This window comes from Babylonia areolata, chromosome 26 (genome assembly GCF_041734735.1).
Source record: "Babylonia areolata isolate BAREFJ2019XMU chromosome 26, ASM4173473v1, whole genome shotgun sequence".
Lineage (NCBI taxonomy): Eukaryota > Metazoa > Mollusca > Gastropoda > Neogastropoda > Buccinidae > Babylonia > Babylonia areolata.
The window spans coordinates 44,844,256-44,862,358 of NC_134901.1; the positions used below are offsets into that span (position 1 = coordinate 44,844,256).

The following is an 18,103-nucleotide window of genomic DNA, read 5'->3' on the forward strand; positions in this document are numbered from 1 at the left end:
TTCTCTTTGCAAAGCTGATGGTGATCAATCAACTTGGGAGTGGATAAGCCCCTCCCCTCCCCTCCCCTCCCCTGCCCCCTCTGTCTGTTCTGCTAGTTCACGAATAGAATGGAAAGGGGGTTGGTGGTGGTGGAGGGGGAGGGGGGATAGGGGTTTGTCATCTTTCTGGACAGTCAGTGGTTTCGTTGAGGGGCAATGGCCTTGTATGAATAAACCACCCATTCACCCATCCAGTGTTTTTGTTAAGCTCAGTCATTGACATGGTTGTTTTTTTTTACTGGCAGTCTGGGCAATCAAAGAAATAGGACACTCTGGAGGACACCAAAGTAACCTGCGACTTTAAGCGAAAGTGAACGTGTCTGATTTTGTGTTTGCTGAGAACGATGACATCGCTCTGTGTGTGAGAGAGAGGAGAGAGAGAGAGTGCTGAAGTGTGACAAACTGTTCGTCCAGTTTCATTTCGGTCTTTTCAAGTGAAATTTGCGCTCTGAAACAGTGGAACTTGGAGACTCTCTCTCTCTCTCCTCTCTCTCTCTCTCTCTCTCTCTGTAGTCTCTCTCTCTCTCTCTCTCTGTCTCTCTATCTCTCTCTGTCTCAATGTCTCTGGTTTTTGTAGAGAAGTACGTGTATGTTTCATGGACGAATGCATGGACAAAGTCGGTTAATATCAGTTTCAGGAAGCATAATTTTTCCCTTGACTTTGCTATTTGCCTTTGTCTTTTTTTTCTTCTTTTTCCCCAAGTAATTGAAAAGGGCTGTGGACTATTCAATAAAGCACTGTCAGTGTCTCTCCCTCTCTCTCTCTCCCTGTTACTTCCTCTCAGTTGTTGAGGGCAGTGCCAAGTTTCAACTGGTGCCTTTCTCTCGTCGTTTGAAGTATTGTCATTTTATTGTCCAGCTGTCAAATGCCATGCAGTTGTTTTTGGCTGACGTGGTGAACGTTTTTGTCAAGCTGAATCCCCACTGGCTGCCAGCCTGGTGTGTTGTGTGTGTGGTGCGTGTGTGTTGTGTGTGTGTGTGTCTCCATGTCGCTTTGCGCGCGACCAGTCAGGGGACACCACTCATGCACTGTGCGGGGGTTGTCTTCTCTCTTCCTTTATTTCTGACCCACAGCGATAAACACCATGTGCTCGTTTGTGTATCAGTGGGTTTCCATGTGTTGTGTGTGTGTTTTGTTAGTTTGTTTTTAACTCGGTAGCGCAAACGTGGACAACCGCTCGACCAGCCGTCCACATTTTGACTCTTAATCTGGGTCAAGCCTCGGCAGTGAGAAAAGTAGGTCACAGTTGTGGGGGTTTTTGTGTTTGGCACGTGAAAATCGTGCGTGAGCGGAGTCGCTGGTGAGTAAAAGATCCGGCTGTCACTCGTCAATTTCCTTTCACGTTGAAGACTTCCATCTTTTGGTGCAAGGATAATGCGTGTGTTCAACAACGTAAAAATAGAAAAGTTCTAAAGTTTTTTGTTTTATGGATGTACTGACCTACTTTAATATTTAAGGCTTCATTGTCGACAATGGAAATTTGGTGACGAATGGATATTCTGAGGTGAATGTTTGGAACACGAAACAAAAAACAAAAAAACCGCAACTCGCCAAACCCTGGGCAGAATGGACCTGAGAAAGAAACTCCTCTCCGTGTCTCCATTGATGGCGTTGTCCAAGATTAAACGGCGACTGTTCAAGGTAGGAGACAGGAGTACCCATTTTCTGTTCTTTTCTTTCCGTTTTATGTGAGGGCACTTTTGGGTCAGATTGATTTCTTTCTTCTTTGAAGGAGGAAGAATCGTTAAAGAAAGCCAATTAAAAAGCAATAGTCTCGACTGGCTTTGTTTTAAGTCGCGTGAGAGCTCGCAGAGGTATGTGGATTGGCGGAGTGGGGAACGTCCCTCTATCTCCTTATCGGGCGCAATAGCCGAGTGGTTAAAGCGTTGGACTTTCAGTCTGAGGGTCCGGGGTTCGAATCACGGTAACAGCGCCTGGTGGGTAAAGGGTGGAGAATTTTTCCGATCTCAAAGGTCAACATATGTGCAGACCTGCCAGTGCCTGAACCCCCTTCGTGTGTATACGCACGTTAAAGATCCTGTAACCCATGTCAGCGTTCGGTGGGTTATGGAGACACGAAAATACCCAGCACGCATGAACCACGACAGAGTCATCGGCAAGTCGGTGTTGGCCGTGTAAGGGAAAGAAGAAGAAGAAGAAGAACCTTCTCGTGTTTCACCCAGCTGTGCTTGGCTTCTGTGCCAAGCGTTTGACAATTTCAGTAGACTTTAGCAAACTTTTTTTTTTCTATTGCAAAAAAACAAACAAAAAAAACAACGTGCATCCTTGCGCCCAAAAGGGAGGGGGGGGGATGAAGAATGCTAGTGGTTTGTTCATTGGGCCCTGCCTCCCTTGAAGGGTAAGTGATCAAATATGATTTGAAAAAAAATATGTGGTTCAGAACGATACATCAGTAATTTAATGAATTTTGGAAACCAGAAACCGAGTTGTATGTTGTGAGATCACACACCGAGAGTGAGAGGGGGGGGGGAGCAGAGGGGTAAGGTAGGAAATGTATGCATTACAATGTTTGTCTCCCCTCACATCCTGACACCCTGCAACACACTCACACACACACACACACACACACACACACACACATCCCTTCCATTGCATGTGTATGGAAGCATGTCGCAAGTGGAATAGAAATATAACTTATCGTGTTTGGTGAGAAGAAAGATGGACAGTTACATCCATTAACGTGATTGTGTTTGTTTTATAACAAAAATTTTGTTTTTTGCATTGTGTGTGTATGTGTGTGTGTGTGTGCGCGCGCGCACGCGCGCACGAGTCAGCCTGGTTTAAAAAGGGAACCCTGTCAACAGTGAACTTGACATTCGGGTGGGGGTGTGGCAACTGGCAACCTCGTTCGGCCCCGCTTGAGATTTGACTTCGCCTTGAAATATAATCCTCGTTGATCTTGAGAGAGAGAGAGAGAGAGGAGCTTCTGGGCGTGCGCCAAGCATATGAGATAACTGTATGAAGGCTTCATGGTGGGTTTGTGGACGGATTGCAGCGAGATCATCTTTGACCTTGACTTTGGGCCTGTGTTGGTTTTCTGTGGGTCCGTCTGCCTTCAGCCCTTATTCCCCCGCCACCCCCTGACCCCCCCCCCCCCCCCCCCCCCGCCCTCACCCCATGGTGTGTGTGAACAGACAACAGATATGACGACCAGGTGACGGCTCGTGTGTGAAAATGGCGACGTGCCTTTTTTTTTTCAGTCTGAAGATACTTGGACATTGAACCTGTACTGTCCGTGTGTGTGTGTGTGTGTGTGTATGTCTATACCTCACCGAACTGTTGACATTGTTTACAGGAACTTTAACGTGTCGCACTTAGATCTTCTAGAAGCGTGGTTAGTAGCAGTAGGGACCGGCTGTTTGTAGTCTTTAAATCTGCCTTCTTACTGTCTTGGATAACTGGTGTGATTTGGGTCAGTGAAATAGAAGGAAGAACGAGAGAGGCCTTTTCAAGGTAAAGTACACCTTAATGATGGGTAAACTTGCTGTCGTTGGGAAAGCCATAGACCTGTGCATGGAAGTCAACATTATCTCAGTGGGGGAAGCTGGCAGTTTTGTTTGTGTTTTACACCTCTGTTACGTAGGTCATGGAGCACCATTTTCTGTTTTTAATGGCGCTTTCACATGCAGTCTGTGTGGGTTTTCTGAATATGGACGTTTGACTTGGCGTTGGGAGAAGCTAGTAAAAAAATTTAAAGTGTTTTAAATCGGAAATTATTTTCCCGCTTCCACCCACCCTATCTGTCTCTCTCTCTCTCTCTTTCGCTGGCGCGTTCGTTGGTAAAACCATCCCCTCTCCTCCCACCCTGCCTTCCGCTCGTTATCATTCCCTCCCTCCCTCCCTCTCTCCCACCCCCTGTCTCCTGTCTCCTGTCCCTCCGGCCTTTCTTCACTCCGTGCTTCTGCGTCCTTCCCCCTCCCCCCTACCCCCTCCTCTGTCCCTCGCTCTGTCTGTTTGTGTCTTCACGTGTCATCCTTCCGGACTACGTCACCACCACCTCCCTCTTCCTGCCACTTTCCTCCCCTACACCCGCCTCCCCCTCCTTCCATCACTCCTTCCCCCCTACGTCTCTCTCCTCCTCTCTCCTCTTCTCTGCCCACCGCCCCTTTCTGCTGTCTGACCCCCACACCCTAAAAAAAAAAAAAGGAAAGAAAAGAAAAAGTAAAGGGTGAGAGAGAGAGAGGGATTGTGTGGTACCGGAGATAGCAAGAATCAGACCCCAGGCAAGGTCATATCTGTGGAATGGATCACGGAAGAGTTCCGAGGGATTTACTTCAGACCCGTGGCAATATCGTGTCTTTGGGTTTTGTGGTGATTTATTATCGATGTTTGTATTTGCTCACCCCTGGCCAGTTCACGTGCACTGAAGATAGAGTGGAAGAATTTTGGATTTTACTCACATCTGTGGTAGAATGGATGTGCTCTGGGTGATGTGGTTTTAATTTCTGAGACCCAGTGTACGCTGAAATGTGTGAGAGAATCCTCCCGAGTCAACAGTGCTTCGTGTTTTGGGGTGGATCGTCCCGGGTTCTGTTTTCCCGAATCGTCGAACGCTGACCGGCTTTACTAACGGGGTCTTTGAATATGCACACGTTAGTTTGAGCTGTGCGCTGTGCAGACAAGGCATGACAGGGTGCCGGGCAGGTCCGCACTGCAGGGGACTGGGGAGATGGAGGACTCCTACAACTTCCTTCACTGTCACTGTGCTTTCGTATCTGTGAAACTGCATGTTTGGTGCATATCTGTCATGTATGTGTGGGTGTATGTGTGAATGTATGTCTTCATGTTTTCCATTTATTTGCTTATTTATCATCATTGTTGTCTTTTTTATTTCTTTATTATTATTGTTATTATTAGTATTATTATTATTACTACTCCCTTTTTCTATATTATAATTATTATTTATTTATTTATTTATGTAAGCTTATCTATTATTTATTCACCTTTTTTTTCTTTTTTTTTTCCAAGGCCTGACTAAGCGTGTTGGGTTACGCTGCAGGTCAGGCATCTGCTTGACAGATGTGGTGTAGCGTATATGGTTTTGTCCGAACGCAGTGACGCCTCCTTGAGCTACTGAAACTGAAACTGAAACCTTTACTATCCATCATTTTTTGCCGGGATTCCACTCCAGTAACATACACAGGGAAACTGTGCGCACTGAGATCACCACTGGGTGAGGAGAGACTTCCGTTTGATCCCCTCCCCCTCCCCGTAAGCTCCCCTCAAGGCATGAGTGGAATTTTCTCCACGTTGTTAACTCCATTATTATATTATGTGTGTGTTGTCATTTGATTTAGACCGCCATTTCGCAGTTTATGACTGGGATGTTGATGAAAGCGTTGTTTTGGAAACTGACCGGGTTTTTTGTTGGTGGTGTTTGAGGTACCTCTTCACGAGGTTTTTGCTTGATGTTTCACATAGCTCTGCACAAGGTTTTGCAGGACTAAAAACGCCGTGTTTCGCTGTGTTTTCAGACGCACATCGAGAAGGGCAATGACCTGATGGAGGAGGCGGGGACTCTGGCACAGAGCGGGGCCTTCAGTGACGACGCCCTGGGCTACAGGCACGGGGCCCGCCTCCTCAAGCAGCAGCTGCAGCTCTTCACCTCGCAGCTGGAGGACACCAGGGAAAGGATCGAGGGCACGGCCCGCTGCTACAGTCTGCTGGACAAGGTGGGTGGGGGGGGGGGTGTTGAGTGTGTGTGTGTGTGTGGGGGGGGTGTTGTGTGTGTGTTTTTTTTTTTGGGGGGGGGGTGTTTATGTGTGTGTAAGGGGGGGGGTTGAGTGGGGGGGGGCGGTGTTGAGTGGGGGGGGGGGGGCGGGGGGGGGTTGAGTGTGTGTGGGGTGGTGTGTGTGTGTGTGTAGGGGGGTGGTTGAAGGGGGGGGGGGCGGTGTTGAGTGTGTGTGGGGGGGGGGGGGAGTGGGAGGAGGGTGTTGAGTGTGTGTGGGGGGGGGTGGGGGGTGTTGTGTGTGTGTGGGGGGGGTGTAAATCGGGGGGGTGGGGAGTGTTGTGTGTGAGTGTATGTGGGTATAAATCAGGGAGGGGGGCTATGGTGGTGGAAGTATTGTCTAAAAACTACACTACCCAGAAAAAAACAAACAAACATGATGCTGAGATCGGTTGCGAAAAAGCCTTGTTTTTATTTTATTTTTTTGAAATTTTATATTTATTTTTTTGTTGTTGGGCGTCCAAGATTGGAACTGTGAAATCTGATTGCAAGTTCTGCTCTCTACGGACAGATCTGACCAGGCACCAGTGTGTGTCGCTGTGTAGGCAGACAGAAGGTGGATGCCTCGTGTGCACGTGCGCGCGCGTGTGTATGTGTATGTGTGTGCGTGGAAGAATGTAATGAGGGGAACTGGACGTGCTTTTGCGTTTGTATGTGTGTGTGTGTGTTTCGCGGGGGGGGGGGGGGGGGGGTTGAAGTGGATGTGATGTATGTGTGTGTGTTGGGGAGTTGAAGTGGATGTAATGATGTACGAGGTGTGTTGGGGGGTTGAAGTGGATGTGATGATGTATGTGTGTGTGTTGGGTTGAAGTGGATGTAATGATGTACGAGGTGTGTTCACGAAGTCTCCGACCTTAATTTTTCGTGTGTAAACAAATGAAGCTGGGGAGGCGTGGCTTGGTTCACGAATGCAGGCGACCCTAATGCGCATGCGTGAATTTTTTCCCGCCTGTGGAAGCTGTCAGTCGACGGCAGACCGCCGGTGAGTGAGGAAGTGTAAGTGAGCGCCGTCGGATTTTTGTTTTTGACAAATGACTGGAAAACAACGCTCCTCCATCAAATTTTGTGTCAAGCTTGGCGATTCCCAAGTGGAAACGACCCGCAAGATTCAACAGGCCATCGGGGACGAAGCAATGGGCACCACACAGATAAAGGAGTGGTACAACCACTTCAAAGATGGCCGCACATCAGTGGAGAGTGAAGCACGTTCTGGTAGGCTCTCAACATCCCGAAATGAGATCGTCGTTGACCCATCGAGGACCCTGGTGATGCACACCTGTGCTTCGTCAGGCTCCCTACTGTCCCGACATGGCTCCGTGTGACTTCTGGCTGTTCCCACAGCTGAAAATGCCCCTGAAAGACCAGATTTCAGTCCAGAGAAGACATCATGCAGAATGCGACGGACCAGCTGCACGCCATCCCAAAAGAGGCGTTCCTGCGCTGCTTCCGACAGTGGCAGAACCGTTGGGAGAAGTGTGTGGCAGCCCAAGGGGACTACTTTGAAGGAGATTAGTGTCAGTTTGTTGTATCTGGATACGAGTAGTTTTTGTGAACTGTGACAAAGGTCGGATACTTTTTGAACACACCTCGTATGTGTGGTCCCGTGCGTTTGTATGTGTAGTGTCAGCCCCCCCCCCCCCACTCCCCTCCACCCCACCACCTTACCCCCACCCCACCCCCCCTCCCCTCTCTCCAGTCCACCTTTCTGTGTGGCAGTGTGTGTGTGTGTGTGTCATCACCCAGTGTGGATACAATGTCTGTGTGTGCGGGTCACGTGCGCGCACCCTTGTGGCGGATGTTCCGGCGTCTGTGGGTGTCATCTGTGTCTATTTGTCCCATGGTCTGTGGGTACTGCCCCTGTTCCGCCACCCGGCCTTCACTCGGCCCGGTCTCCCACTCACAGGTTCGGTACACACGCAAATACGCCCCCCCCCCCCACACACACACACACGCACACACACACACACACACACACACACACACACACATAATGGGCCATATGTCCTCGTGTTTGTGCGCGCGCGCGTATGTGAGATGCCTCGGTTCGTTTCTCTAGTTAGCGTCATGACTGATCAGGTTGACATTCACAGGAATCACAACTTGAACAGTTTTGCACAGAATGTGGTAATATATGAATTATGATGTCCTGATTGTTATACCTCGTTCAATGGCGCGAATTCAAACGTTATGCGTTTGGCTTTGCTTGTATGAACTTGTGAACGGGAACGTTCTGACCTGGTTATACCCATCTTATTTATAACATTATTGTAACGTCCACTTACTTATTCGTGTTCATTTTCCTTTTCTTACCTCATTTTCTCCATTCCTTTTGTGTGTGTGTGTGTGTGCTCTTATGACTTTGGTTTTCTTTCTTGGCAGTGTGTGTGTCTGTTTGTGTTTGAAGGGTCGTGTGATGATGATGTTTCCTACCGCTGATTAACAGAGGCTGACGCTTGCGGCATTTGTCTAGGGCTCTGGTCCACAGGGACCGCCTGGGGGTCTGTTTGCTGCCCTCCGGTCAGTTTGCTCGGCGATTAGGGCGTTTCAACATCATCCCTTGTTTTTTGGGGGGCGGGTTGGGGGTACGGGGGTTGGTTGGGGAAGGGGCACGTGGGTGGTGGTGGTGGGGGAGTCTTTTTCCCTCTGTGTTGATGGTGCGGGGGGGGGGGGGGGGGGGGATCTGGAGGTGATGTAGAAAGTTGTGGGGGTGGTGGGCTGAGAGAACATTGCTCAGTTTCCCCACGTGTTGTTTTCCTACAAACGAGGGGAATCCATCCGTTCCCATGCTCATCCCTTGTCCATTGGCCTCTCTCTTCCCCCGCCATTGACAGTGGAGATGTTGGCATGGGGGGGCCGGGGGGGGGGGGAGAGGATGTCCCTGCTTTTGATTGGCTGGGAAAGGGGGGTTTGCTGTATTGTGGTTGGCTTCAGCCCCTGTTGATTCAGACAGTGGAGAGCAAAGGCGGTCTGTTGGAGGGGACAGTGGTGGTGTGTCCCTTCACAGAGTGGAACGTCTGCCGTGGGCACAGCGCGATGACTCAGTGTGTGTCGTGTGGTGGTGTGGAGCGGGAGATGTTGGGACCCTCGTTGTGGGCACCTTTTCACTCGTCCCTTTTCTGGGCTCGTCCTTCCTCCGGTGGACTGGGTTCTTGAGTAAATAAACGGGAGGTATCACTGAATGGGAAACAAAATCTTTCCTACTTTTAAGAGGTATTATTTTTGGACAGGAAACCTTGCCATTGTTCCTCTGATGCGAAAGGTCTGGGGTGTCGATGTGAATAAAGACACACTGACAGACAATGCACTGGAAGGATTGATATTGTCCACTGTTTGAACGAAGAGAGAAACGGAGAGAGGAGATCGGATGTAGACAGTTTCTTGAAGAATTCAGCAACGCATGAGAACTGTGAAGAAATTCCGCTCAGCTTTAGTGCTGTATGAAGACAACGACTGTGGTCCATCATATGCCCACTGTTCACAGAGTGGGGGGGGGGGGGGGGAGAAAAGATACCAGACACTGGCATAATTTCTGGTCATAAAAAAGGGCTGAGACTGAGTGGACATAAAGTTCTTTACATAAAGTTCGCTACATTTCCATGACGGGAGTTTCGGTGCTGTGGTTTTCGCAAACGCTCTGCAGCAGACACAGAAGCACAATCACGAAGAGTTTCGGGATTAGAGTTAGTCGTGGAAGTGCGCAACAGTGCATGTAACACTGAACAGTGACAGGTTCGTGGCAGTGTAAAGAAAGCAATGACTGAGAGGCGGCCAAGAAAGCTGAACGCACTGGCAGGTGCCCATGAAACAGAAATACATAGACGTGCGAGGAATGGAATACTTTACACAGATACAAGCATCCACCGGCTTTGCGACGTGGTGAGGTAGAAGTGGAGGGAGAAGCGCAAGGAACGGAGACACAAGGACCGATCTTTGACGGGTCGCAGAGCCATTCACAGCCATGCCAGTTTACACCATGCACGGCAAGGTAACGCTGTGTATTGGGCTTGTCCTGAACCTTGAATGGGTATTTCACAGCCCCTGTTTTCATGTGTAACTTTTCACTCTTTTTCCACTTCCCAGTGTGTGTGTGCGTGCGCGCGAGCGAGCACGCGCAAGTTTTTGTGCTCTATGTGGTTTATGTACGTTCTCAGTTGCTTAAAATCAATCACAGTTTACTAACTTTGGAAAGGCCAAATATCACGTGATGTGAATCACTTCCAAATAAAGCAAGATGTCAATTATTGGGGAGGAATTTTGTTTCGTTTGTAGGATGATGCACTGAGAATGTTTTACCCAAAACGTTTCACTGATGTTGATGATTATGATGAGGACGATGATGATAATAATAATAATAATAATAATAACAACAATGTTTAAAGCTGCGCAAGGTTCTGTCACATTCAGTGATTGCTTGCCAAGATTTTTTTTTTTCCTTTTTTTTTTTTTTTAAGGGTGAAGAAACGTTGACGACATGCACACGCCCCTTCCCCCCCCGAGCATTCCGTGAAACATCAGCTGACATTTCTCCATTTTCTGTCATGTGGCTTCCCAATTTGGTGCCGCCTGGCCGTTAGGAGGTTTCATGTCTGGGGCCGTCTTTGTGTGTTTGGTCATGACTCGATGCGTTGGAGTCTTGATACAGTGCGTGGTCCCCATTGAGGGAGGTTGGTGACAAGACTGGTTGATGTCACAATGATATTTTGTGTTCAGCGAAACTACTGTTCTTTGCTGTGGTCTTCGTATGCTGTACTTCTTTCAGGGAATCTTTTAGAAATAGTGTCACTCCATGTATTTGTTTTTTGTTGTTGTTGTTGTTTTTTCGTTATTGTTATCATTATTTTTTTATTTTTGTTGTTTTATTCATTCCATTCTCTTCAAGAAAACGAAGATACGATGACCAGGGTCGTATATTATGTATACATAGCATTGTAGAACCGTTCAGTATTTAAAAAAAATAAAATTATCGTATATTGATTCTCTCTCTCTCTCTCTCTCTCTCTCTCTCTCTCTCTCCCCCCCCCGTTCTTCACCCACACTCTCGTCCACCATTCCTTCCATCCTCTGACGTCTGTCTCTTTCTTCATCTCTCCCCCCTCCTCCCCGCGTATCCCCACCCCCACCCACCCACACACAATCACTCCCTCCTCCACCATTTTGTCCAGCCTGCAGGCCACTCCCCGTCCATGTATTCCCCCCCCCCTCCCCCCTCCCCCCGCCATCCCCACTGTCACTTCTTCTGTCCCCACCCCCTCTCCTTTCACGACCCTGTCTTCCCTCTCTCTACTTCCCAGATTCTCACCCTCCCCCACTACCCCCAACCCCCTCCTCCTGCAGCCACTGTTTCGTTAGGAACTGATGGAATCAGTGGAGAGTCCAGCAGGACGTGGACGGAGGGAGAGAGAGAGTGGACAGGTCAATTTGCAGACTCTTGTCAGTCCAGAGAATGACGGGACAGAGAGCGGACTGGTCACTTGGTGGGTGGGGGGGGGTGGGGGGGGGGGTCCCCGGCTCCACCACAGCTTGTGTCTGAATGGACAGTGGGGGTTGGGGAGGGGGGGGGAGGACGAGTGATGTGCCCCTGTGCCCCTGACCCTCGGCCTCACGTGGCAGTGAAGGGAAGCGGGTGCGAAGGGGTGTGTGTGTGTGGGGGGGGGGGGGGGTCACTCCAGGGGGCCAAGGTTGGGCCGCTAAATGGCCGCCCCATCAGGGTCACCAGATTGGGCCTCGGAAGGGAGGGTCGGCGGGGGGGGGGGGGGGGGGGACTCACGGGGTCACACACCTCACTGCCGGTTTCTGTGCTCGTTAGCACCCAAAGAAATCACCCAGGCAGACCCGCCATTTCCATTCAGCACCCCCACCCCCACCCCACCCCCCTCTTCTTTGTCGGTAGGAGTTGACGTGGATACATCAGCAGTATGGCCAGTTAGCGGCCACACCAACTATTAGCATTCCCAACATGCCCCTCATCCCCGAAGACGGAGAATAGCTGCCTAATTGGTGGGTTTGAAGACGGTCTCATTTCCATGAAGTTCCAGCTGGTGACTGAAGGAAGGAAGGTGGGACTGCCTGCAGTTCATGAAGGCAGAAGAACAAGTTAGTTTTCAGCACGTGCATTCCCTTTCTCTTTGGAGTCGACGTGGTTCCGGTGTAATTCTGTCTGGGCGTCAGTGTTGAAATACTGAAATAAGGGGTGCGATGTATTTACAGTTTAAGTGGATTTCGTCTTTGATATGTGGGGGGGTGGAGGAGCGGGGGGTTAATTAAATAAGGTTATTTGTTTTATGTTTTCTTCAAATGTTTGCCATGAGATCTTGTTTGCGTTCCCGATTATTGCACATTTATGCTCATGCAGACGTTCATATTTGTTGCTAGTATGCTTTCGAATATTTGGTTGTAGAGTTAAAGCTAATTACTTGCTCCCGCGCGCGCGCGCGCACACACACACACACACACACACACACACACACACACACACCACGCGTACGTTGTCAGTCTCAACGACTACCAATACCATTCCAGGTAATTGAACTCTCCCCCCCCCCCCCCCCCCTTCTTCTCCGTTGAATGACTGTTTAAAGCAGGGGAAAAACTGACCTTGAACTAAAAAAAAAATCCCCCCTCTCCCCCCTTCCTTCCTCCCTCCCGTTGTAAACAAGGCCTGACCTAGATGTACCGCCCACCATCATTGGCTCGCGTTTACCATTCCCCTTCCCCCACCCCATTTCATCCTCCCTCCACCACCCCTACCCCTCTGTCTTCTAGTGCCCCGGGCTCTGAGAGTGAGGACAAGCAAAGGGCAGTAATCGGCCTACAGGCACTCCACTCAGGGAGAGAGACTGGCAGGGAAGAGGGGGAGTTGAGGGGGAACAAACAGGAATCCTTGGCATCTCTGTTGGTGGAGTGAGAGAGAGAGAGAAAGAGGGGGGGAGGGTTTGTCGTGTCGCGCGCACAGTCACGTGGTGTGGTTATTATTGGGGTGACGGTTGTCACGTGCCCAGTGCGGGGGTTTTCATCAGGGGGCCTGGCGAGCAGGACTGACAGCCAGCCAGAGGACATTGCCAGTCTGTCACACCCGCCACCCCTCCTACCCCCCTGAAGCTTTGAGATTTATCCCGCTCATTGATTTGGAGGGAGGGTTGGGGGAGGGGGGGTAGTTTCCATTACACCTCCCCTGGGTCTGAAGGTCATTGCTTGAGGGGGTGTGCAGTGGTGGGGTGGGGGGTTATTTCTTAGCATAAGAGGGAGGGAAGGGTGATTGAGCTGAGAAAAGTTCCTGTGTCAGATCAGTGTCATTTCCTTTTTTACCTTCAGCAAAGGAATGGAAGAATGGGAATTTAGGAAAAGAAAAACAAAGCAGCTAAAAGCTGCTTTCATTCTTCCATTTCTCATGATTTTGAGATGATGCATCGGTACATATTTCTAATGTGGACTGCTGAATAACAGTTTCTGTTCATACTTGTGTATGTTTAATTAACTGAAATAGCACGCATGTTTCACAAGATGCATGGCACTGAAGTGGGGAAATGTATGGTTAGTATTTTCTCTTTTTTAAAACCACAATGTTCGGGTAACTGGTGGTTAAACTGTCGTCCCGGCAGTCATCACTTTGAAGCGAACAGTTGCATTCCGGTGGTAATCGCTTCAGAATTTTGGTATCAGTGACGTTGTGGATTTGTTTCATTTACTTTACCACATGGACTCGGTTGTTGTTTTTTTACCAGTTGTGTACATTTGGTATGGCTCCAGAGCTTCATTTTTGCAAACATGCAGTGCAAATCCAGTTCTGACAGTATGATGGAGCTTCATTTTTGCAAACATGCAGTGCAAATCCAGTTCTGACAGTATGATGGAGCTTCATTTTTGCAAACATGCAGTGCAGATCCAGTTCTGACAGTATGATGGAGCTTCATTTTTGCAAACATGCAGTGCAAATCCAGTTCTGACAGTATGATGGAGCTTCATTTTTGCAAACATGCAGTGCAGATCCAGTTCTGACAGTATGATGGAGCCAGGTGATAAAATGAACGAGGGAAACTCTGCCACACACATACCAGGAGGCTCAGTGTTTTGCAGGGGGTAAATGTTTGGTGGGGGGGGGGGGGGGTTGAGGGGGCGGGAACTTTTCATCCAGGGCTCAGAGTTGACAGTGGGAAAAGGTTTTGATATCCTGCTGGGGGCTTCCATAGCCTTCATTATTATCCTTGCTGAGGGGGAGGGGGGGGGTGAACCTTGAGAGACGGGGAAGTGGGGGAGGGGGAATCTTCAGTTGGGTGAAGGGAGGGGGTGTGATGGAGGAGGAGGCAGCTTACTTGTGTTGAGGGGAGGGAGGGTGGCTTGATTTAGGTGGAAGAAGGTGTGGGTGTGTGAGTGTTAATAAAGTGTGGGGGTGTAAAAGGATGCCCAGGCTTTTAAAGAAACTTGTTAGAGCCCTGAAGCAGAATTCCCATTTCATTACTTCAGAGCTGGTGTAAAAGGTGGTTGTGTGGAGGAAAGTGGATCCCCAGTAAAAACTGAGAAGTGCCAGATATTTTTAAAAAAATTGAACCAGTTTCTTCTGTATTCATCACATTCTCCAGAAATAGTTTTTTCTGTGTGTATGAACAAGAGTGAACTTTTGTGTGGGTGTTTGGGTGTGGGCGTGAGTGTGTGTGTGAGACAGAGAAAAAATTTATTTGTTGTTGGCTCACCTCATGCCAACAAAAGAATATTGTTGAAACTTAAATCCTTTGTTTCTTCTCATATTTCTTTTCAAGTAAATTTAATCTGTTGCCAAGGGAAAGAGCTGTGTTGACAGCTGGGGGGGAAATGACTTGATGTATATTTGCTGCTGTTTGCGGTCACTGTTTGTGTGAAGGCTGCATGTGTGGGATGTTCTGTGGCCCCAGGGGACACATGAAATCGGCTTGGCTTGCCTTACAAAACAGGTGCAGTCCGCACCCTTGCATCGTATGCCACCCAGTCTTGCATTGCCAGCTACAGTCAGTCAGTCTGTGAAAAGTGCTTTCACAACACGGAAGCCAACATATGGGCCTATTGATTAACAGTCTGTCAGGATAGCTCTTATAGGACAAGTACCAAAAAAAAAAAAAGAAGGGAAAAGCACACACACACATTTTTTTTTTTTTTTTTTTTTTTTTTTTTTAATGAACAGCAGCATGAATCCTCCACACATTTTGGAATTTAAGCCCATATATTTCTAGACAAACCAGTGACCTTTATTGTGGTATCTTGCATGGGACACTGACTGTTTAATCTTTTGGTTTTCTGTTTGTCCCATACTGACAAGGTGAATATTTGTGGAGTGCTGTGTGTGACAGAGCTATGAGTTGTGTGTGACAGAGCTATGAGTGTGTTGTGTGTGACAGAGCTATGAGTGTGTTGTGTGTGACAGAGCTATGAGTGGCCTGTGTGTGACAGAGCTATGAGTGTGTTGTGTGTGACAGAGCTATGTGTTGTGTGTGACAGCTATGAGTGTGTTGTGTGTGACAGAGCTATGAGTGTGTTGTGTGTGACAGAGCTATGAGTTGTGTGTGACAGAGCTATGAGTGTGTTGTGTGTGACAGAGCTATGAGTGGCCTGTGTGTGACAGAGCTATGAGTGGCCTGTGTGTGACAGAGCTATGAGTGTGTTGTGTGTGACAGAGCTATGAGTGTGTTGTGTGTGACAGAGCTATGAGTGTGTTGTGTGTGACAGAGCTATGAGTGGCCTGTGTGTGACAGAGCTATGAGTGTGTTGTGTGTGACAGAGCTATGAGTGGCCTGTGTGTGACAGAGCTATGAGTGGCCTGTGTGTGACAGAGCTATGAGTGGCCTGTGTGTGACAGAGCTATGTGTTGTGTGTGACAGAGCTATGAGTGGGCACTGGAGGCGATGAAGTATGTGGCCTCGATGCGGATGGAGCACTGCGCCACACCCCCCGGCCTGGACAAGCTGCTCCGCTCCCTGGAGCACTACCTGCAGCAGCACCCGCCCATGACGGACGAGACCTTCCTGCACATGATGGACACGGCCCAGCGCTTGCACAACACCAAGCTGCTGGACCAGTGCCGCGTGGCCAAGGCCCGGTGCCAGGAGACCTATCACCTGCTGCTGCTGAGACACAACACGCTGCAGCGGGCCCGAGACCAGCTGGTGGCCGAACACGGGGTCCAGTCCCTCACGGACCTTGTGGATGGAAGTGCCAAGGACGGGGAGGAGGAGTCGGAGAAACCTTCCCAGGACTGTTCTGCAGGTGGTGGTGGTGGGGAGGAAGATACTGTGGTGGAGAGTTCGGGGTCTGAGGCAGCAACAGGTGGTGGTGGTGGTGAGGGTGGGGAGGGGGAAGGGTCATCCAGGTCAGTGCTGAGAAGTCCCCGTGCGGTGTGCCAGTCTCCCCCCACAGACCTGAAGAGTGTGGTGGAGGAGGAGGACCAGCCAGTGTGGGAGCCGCGCCGTGAGGGTGGAGGTGGAGAGGACCAGGGCTGGTCCCACACCTGCAGCGTGGCTCTGTCCCCACAGCTGACCCGAGCTGACAGTACCCAGCCCTCCTCCCCTCACACCCTCACAGACCGACCCACTCCCGGCACCAACAACTCTCTGGGCACCAGGTCCCCCTCCTGCAGCCCCTCCCCCACCTCCCCGTCCTCCCGTCTCCCCAGCAGGCCCACTCCGCTCCCCAGTCCTGGACATGACAAGTCAGAGTTCAAAACCCCCTCCTCCAGAGGTCCCACCCGTCTGCAGCTGAGTCGAACCATTTCGCAGCCCGTGGGGACACCAGTCAGCAGGTCCAGTCCCCTGTCGGGGCCCCTGACGGCCAAAGCGGGGCCCCTAAAGAAGATCCTGAAAAGGGCCAGCACCGCGCCAGGGCCTCTGGTGACCTCCCCTGTCATCCCCGAGGACGGCCACGACTCCCCCCGATCGGAGACGGAGATGAAGCTGGTTCAGCGAGGGGACCGCACCCTCAGCATGATCACTGGCAGTTCAGACAGCCTCCCCAGGTCGGTGGTGTGCGGGCAGGGAGGGGGTGCACTTGATGGGGTAGGAGGGTCAGATTAGGGGTGGACTTAATGGGGTAGGAGGGTCAGCTTGGGGGTGGACTTGATGGGGTAGGAGGGTCAGGTTGGGGGTGGACTTGATTGGGTAGGAGGGTCAGGTTGGGGGTAAAACTGTGGACTGATTGGTGTAGTGTTTTGGAGTTGGGGGTGGGGTCAGGTCTGTGGGAATGAAGAATTTGATCAAAAGGATTGGATCAAGCAGGTGATGTATTTCGCTTTGAATTTATTGTTGGAAAGTTTTATTCTGGTCATATATGTGCGTGCGATATGTATGAACACCCTCAGAAATGTAGTATGGCTGCTGAAATGACGGGGTAAAAGCGGTCAGACATGTAAAAGCCCACTTACACATTAAAGTGAATGTGGGAACTGCAGCCCACAAACACAGAAGAAGAGGATATAAATCTCTTTTGAGTGCATTGCATTTGAATAAAGTGTCTCCCTTTTCTCTCCCCTGACGACATTCTGTTCTGACGTGCCCTTGTCCCCACGAACACAGTAGTAGTAAGAGGACGTAAGTGTGTGGGTACATCCGTTGAATAAAGGTGACTCCCTCTTCTCCCCCCCCCCCCCCCCTTGACACACACCGTTGTGTTGTGACGTGCCTGTGTCCCTGCCTGCAGCATGCAGGAGGAGGAGGAGGACTTCCCTGACAGCAGCATGAACAACTCCCAGAGCAGCATGGACAGCAGTCAGACCAAGTGGACCCCTGTCGCTGTCAACTCCCACCTCCACCACTCCCGCACCTCCCCCACCGGGCCCATGGCCGACCTCCGCCTGTCAGGCAAGAAAAGGTAACTCTTCCTCACAATGGGGTGGTGATCGAAATTAAAGAATGATGAGGCTAGAAAATAAAAGATTAGCAAACAAAGAATGATGAGGCTAGAAGATAAAAGATTAACAAACAAAGAATGATGAGGCTAGGAGATAAAAGATTAACGAACAAAGAATGATGAGGCCAGGAGATAAAAGATTAACAAAGAATGATGAGGCCAGGAGATAAAAGGTTAACAAAGAATGATGAGGCCAGGAGATAAAAGGTTAACTAAGAATGATGAGGCTATGAGATAAAAGATAACAATGATGAGGCCAGGAGATAAAAGATTAACAAAGAGTGATGAGGCCAGTAGATAAAAGATTAACAAAGAATGATGAGGCTATGAGATAAAAGATAAACAATGATGAGGCCAGGAGATAAAAGATTAACAAAGAATGATGAGGCCAGGAGATAAAAGATTAACAAAGAATGATGAGGCCAGGAGATAAAAGATTAACAAAGAAT

The 18,103-nt window shown here is 49.6% G+C and overlaps 1 protein-coding gene across 1 annotated transcript in view; it reads left to right on the forward strand.

Annotated features, from left to right (window-relative positions):
- Positions 1–18,103, forward strand: part of LOC143300664 (puratrophin-1-like) — a 116,291-nt gene that overhangs the window by 76,843 nt on the left and 21,345 nt on the right. The window contains exons 11-13 of the mRNA XM_076614497.1: positions 5,536–5,733; positions 15,635–16,764; positions 17,445–17,615. Of these exons, the coding sequence (XP_076470612.1) occupies positions 5,536–5,733; positions 15,635–16,764; positions 17,445–17,615 (1,499 nt within the window). The remainder of the gene's footprint in view (positions 1–5,535; positions 5,734–15,634; positions 16,765–17,444; positions 17,616–18,103) is intronic.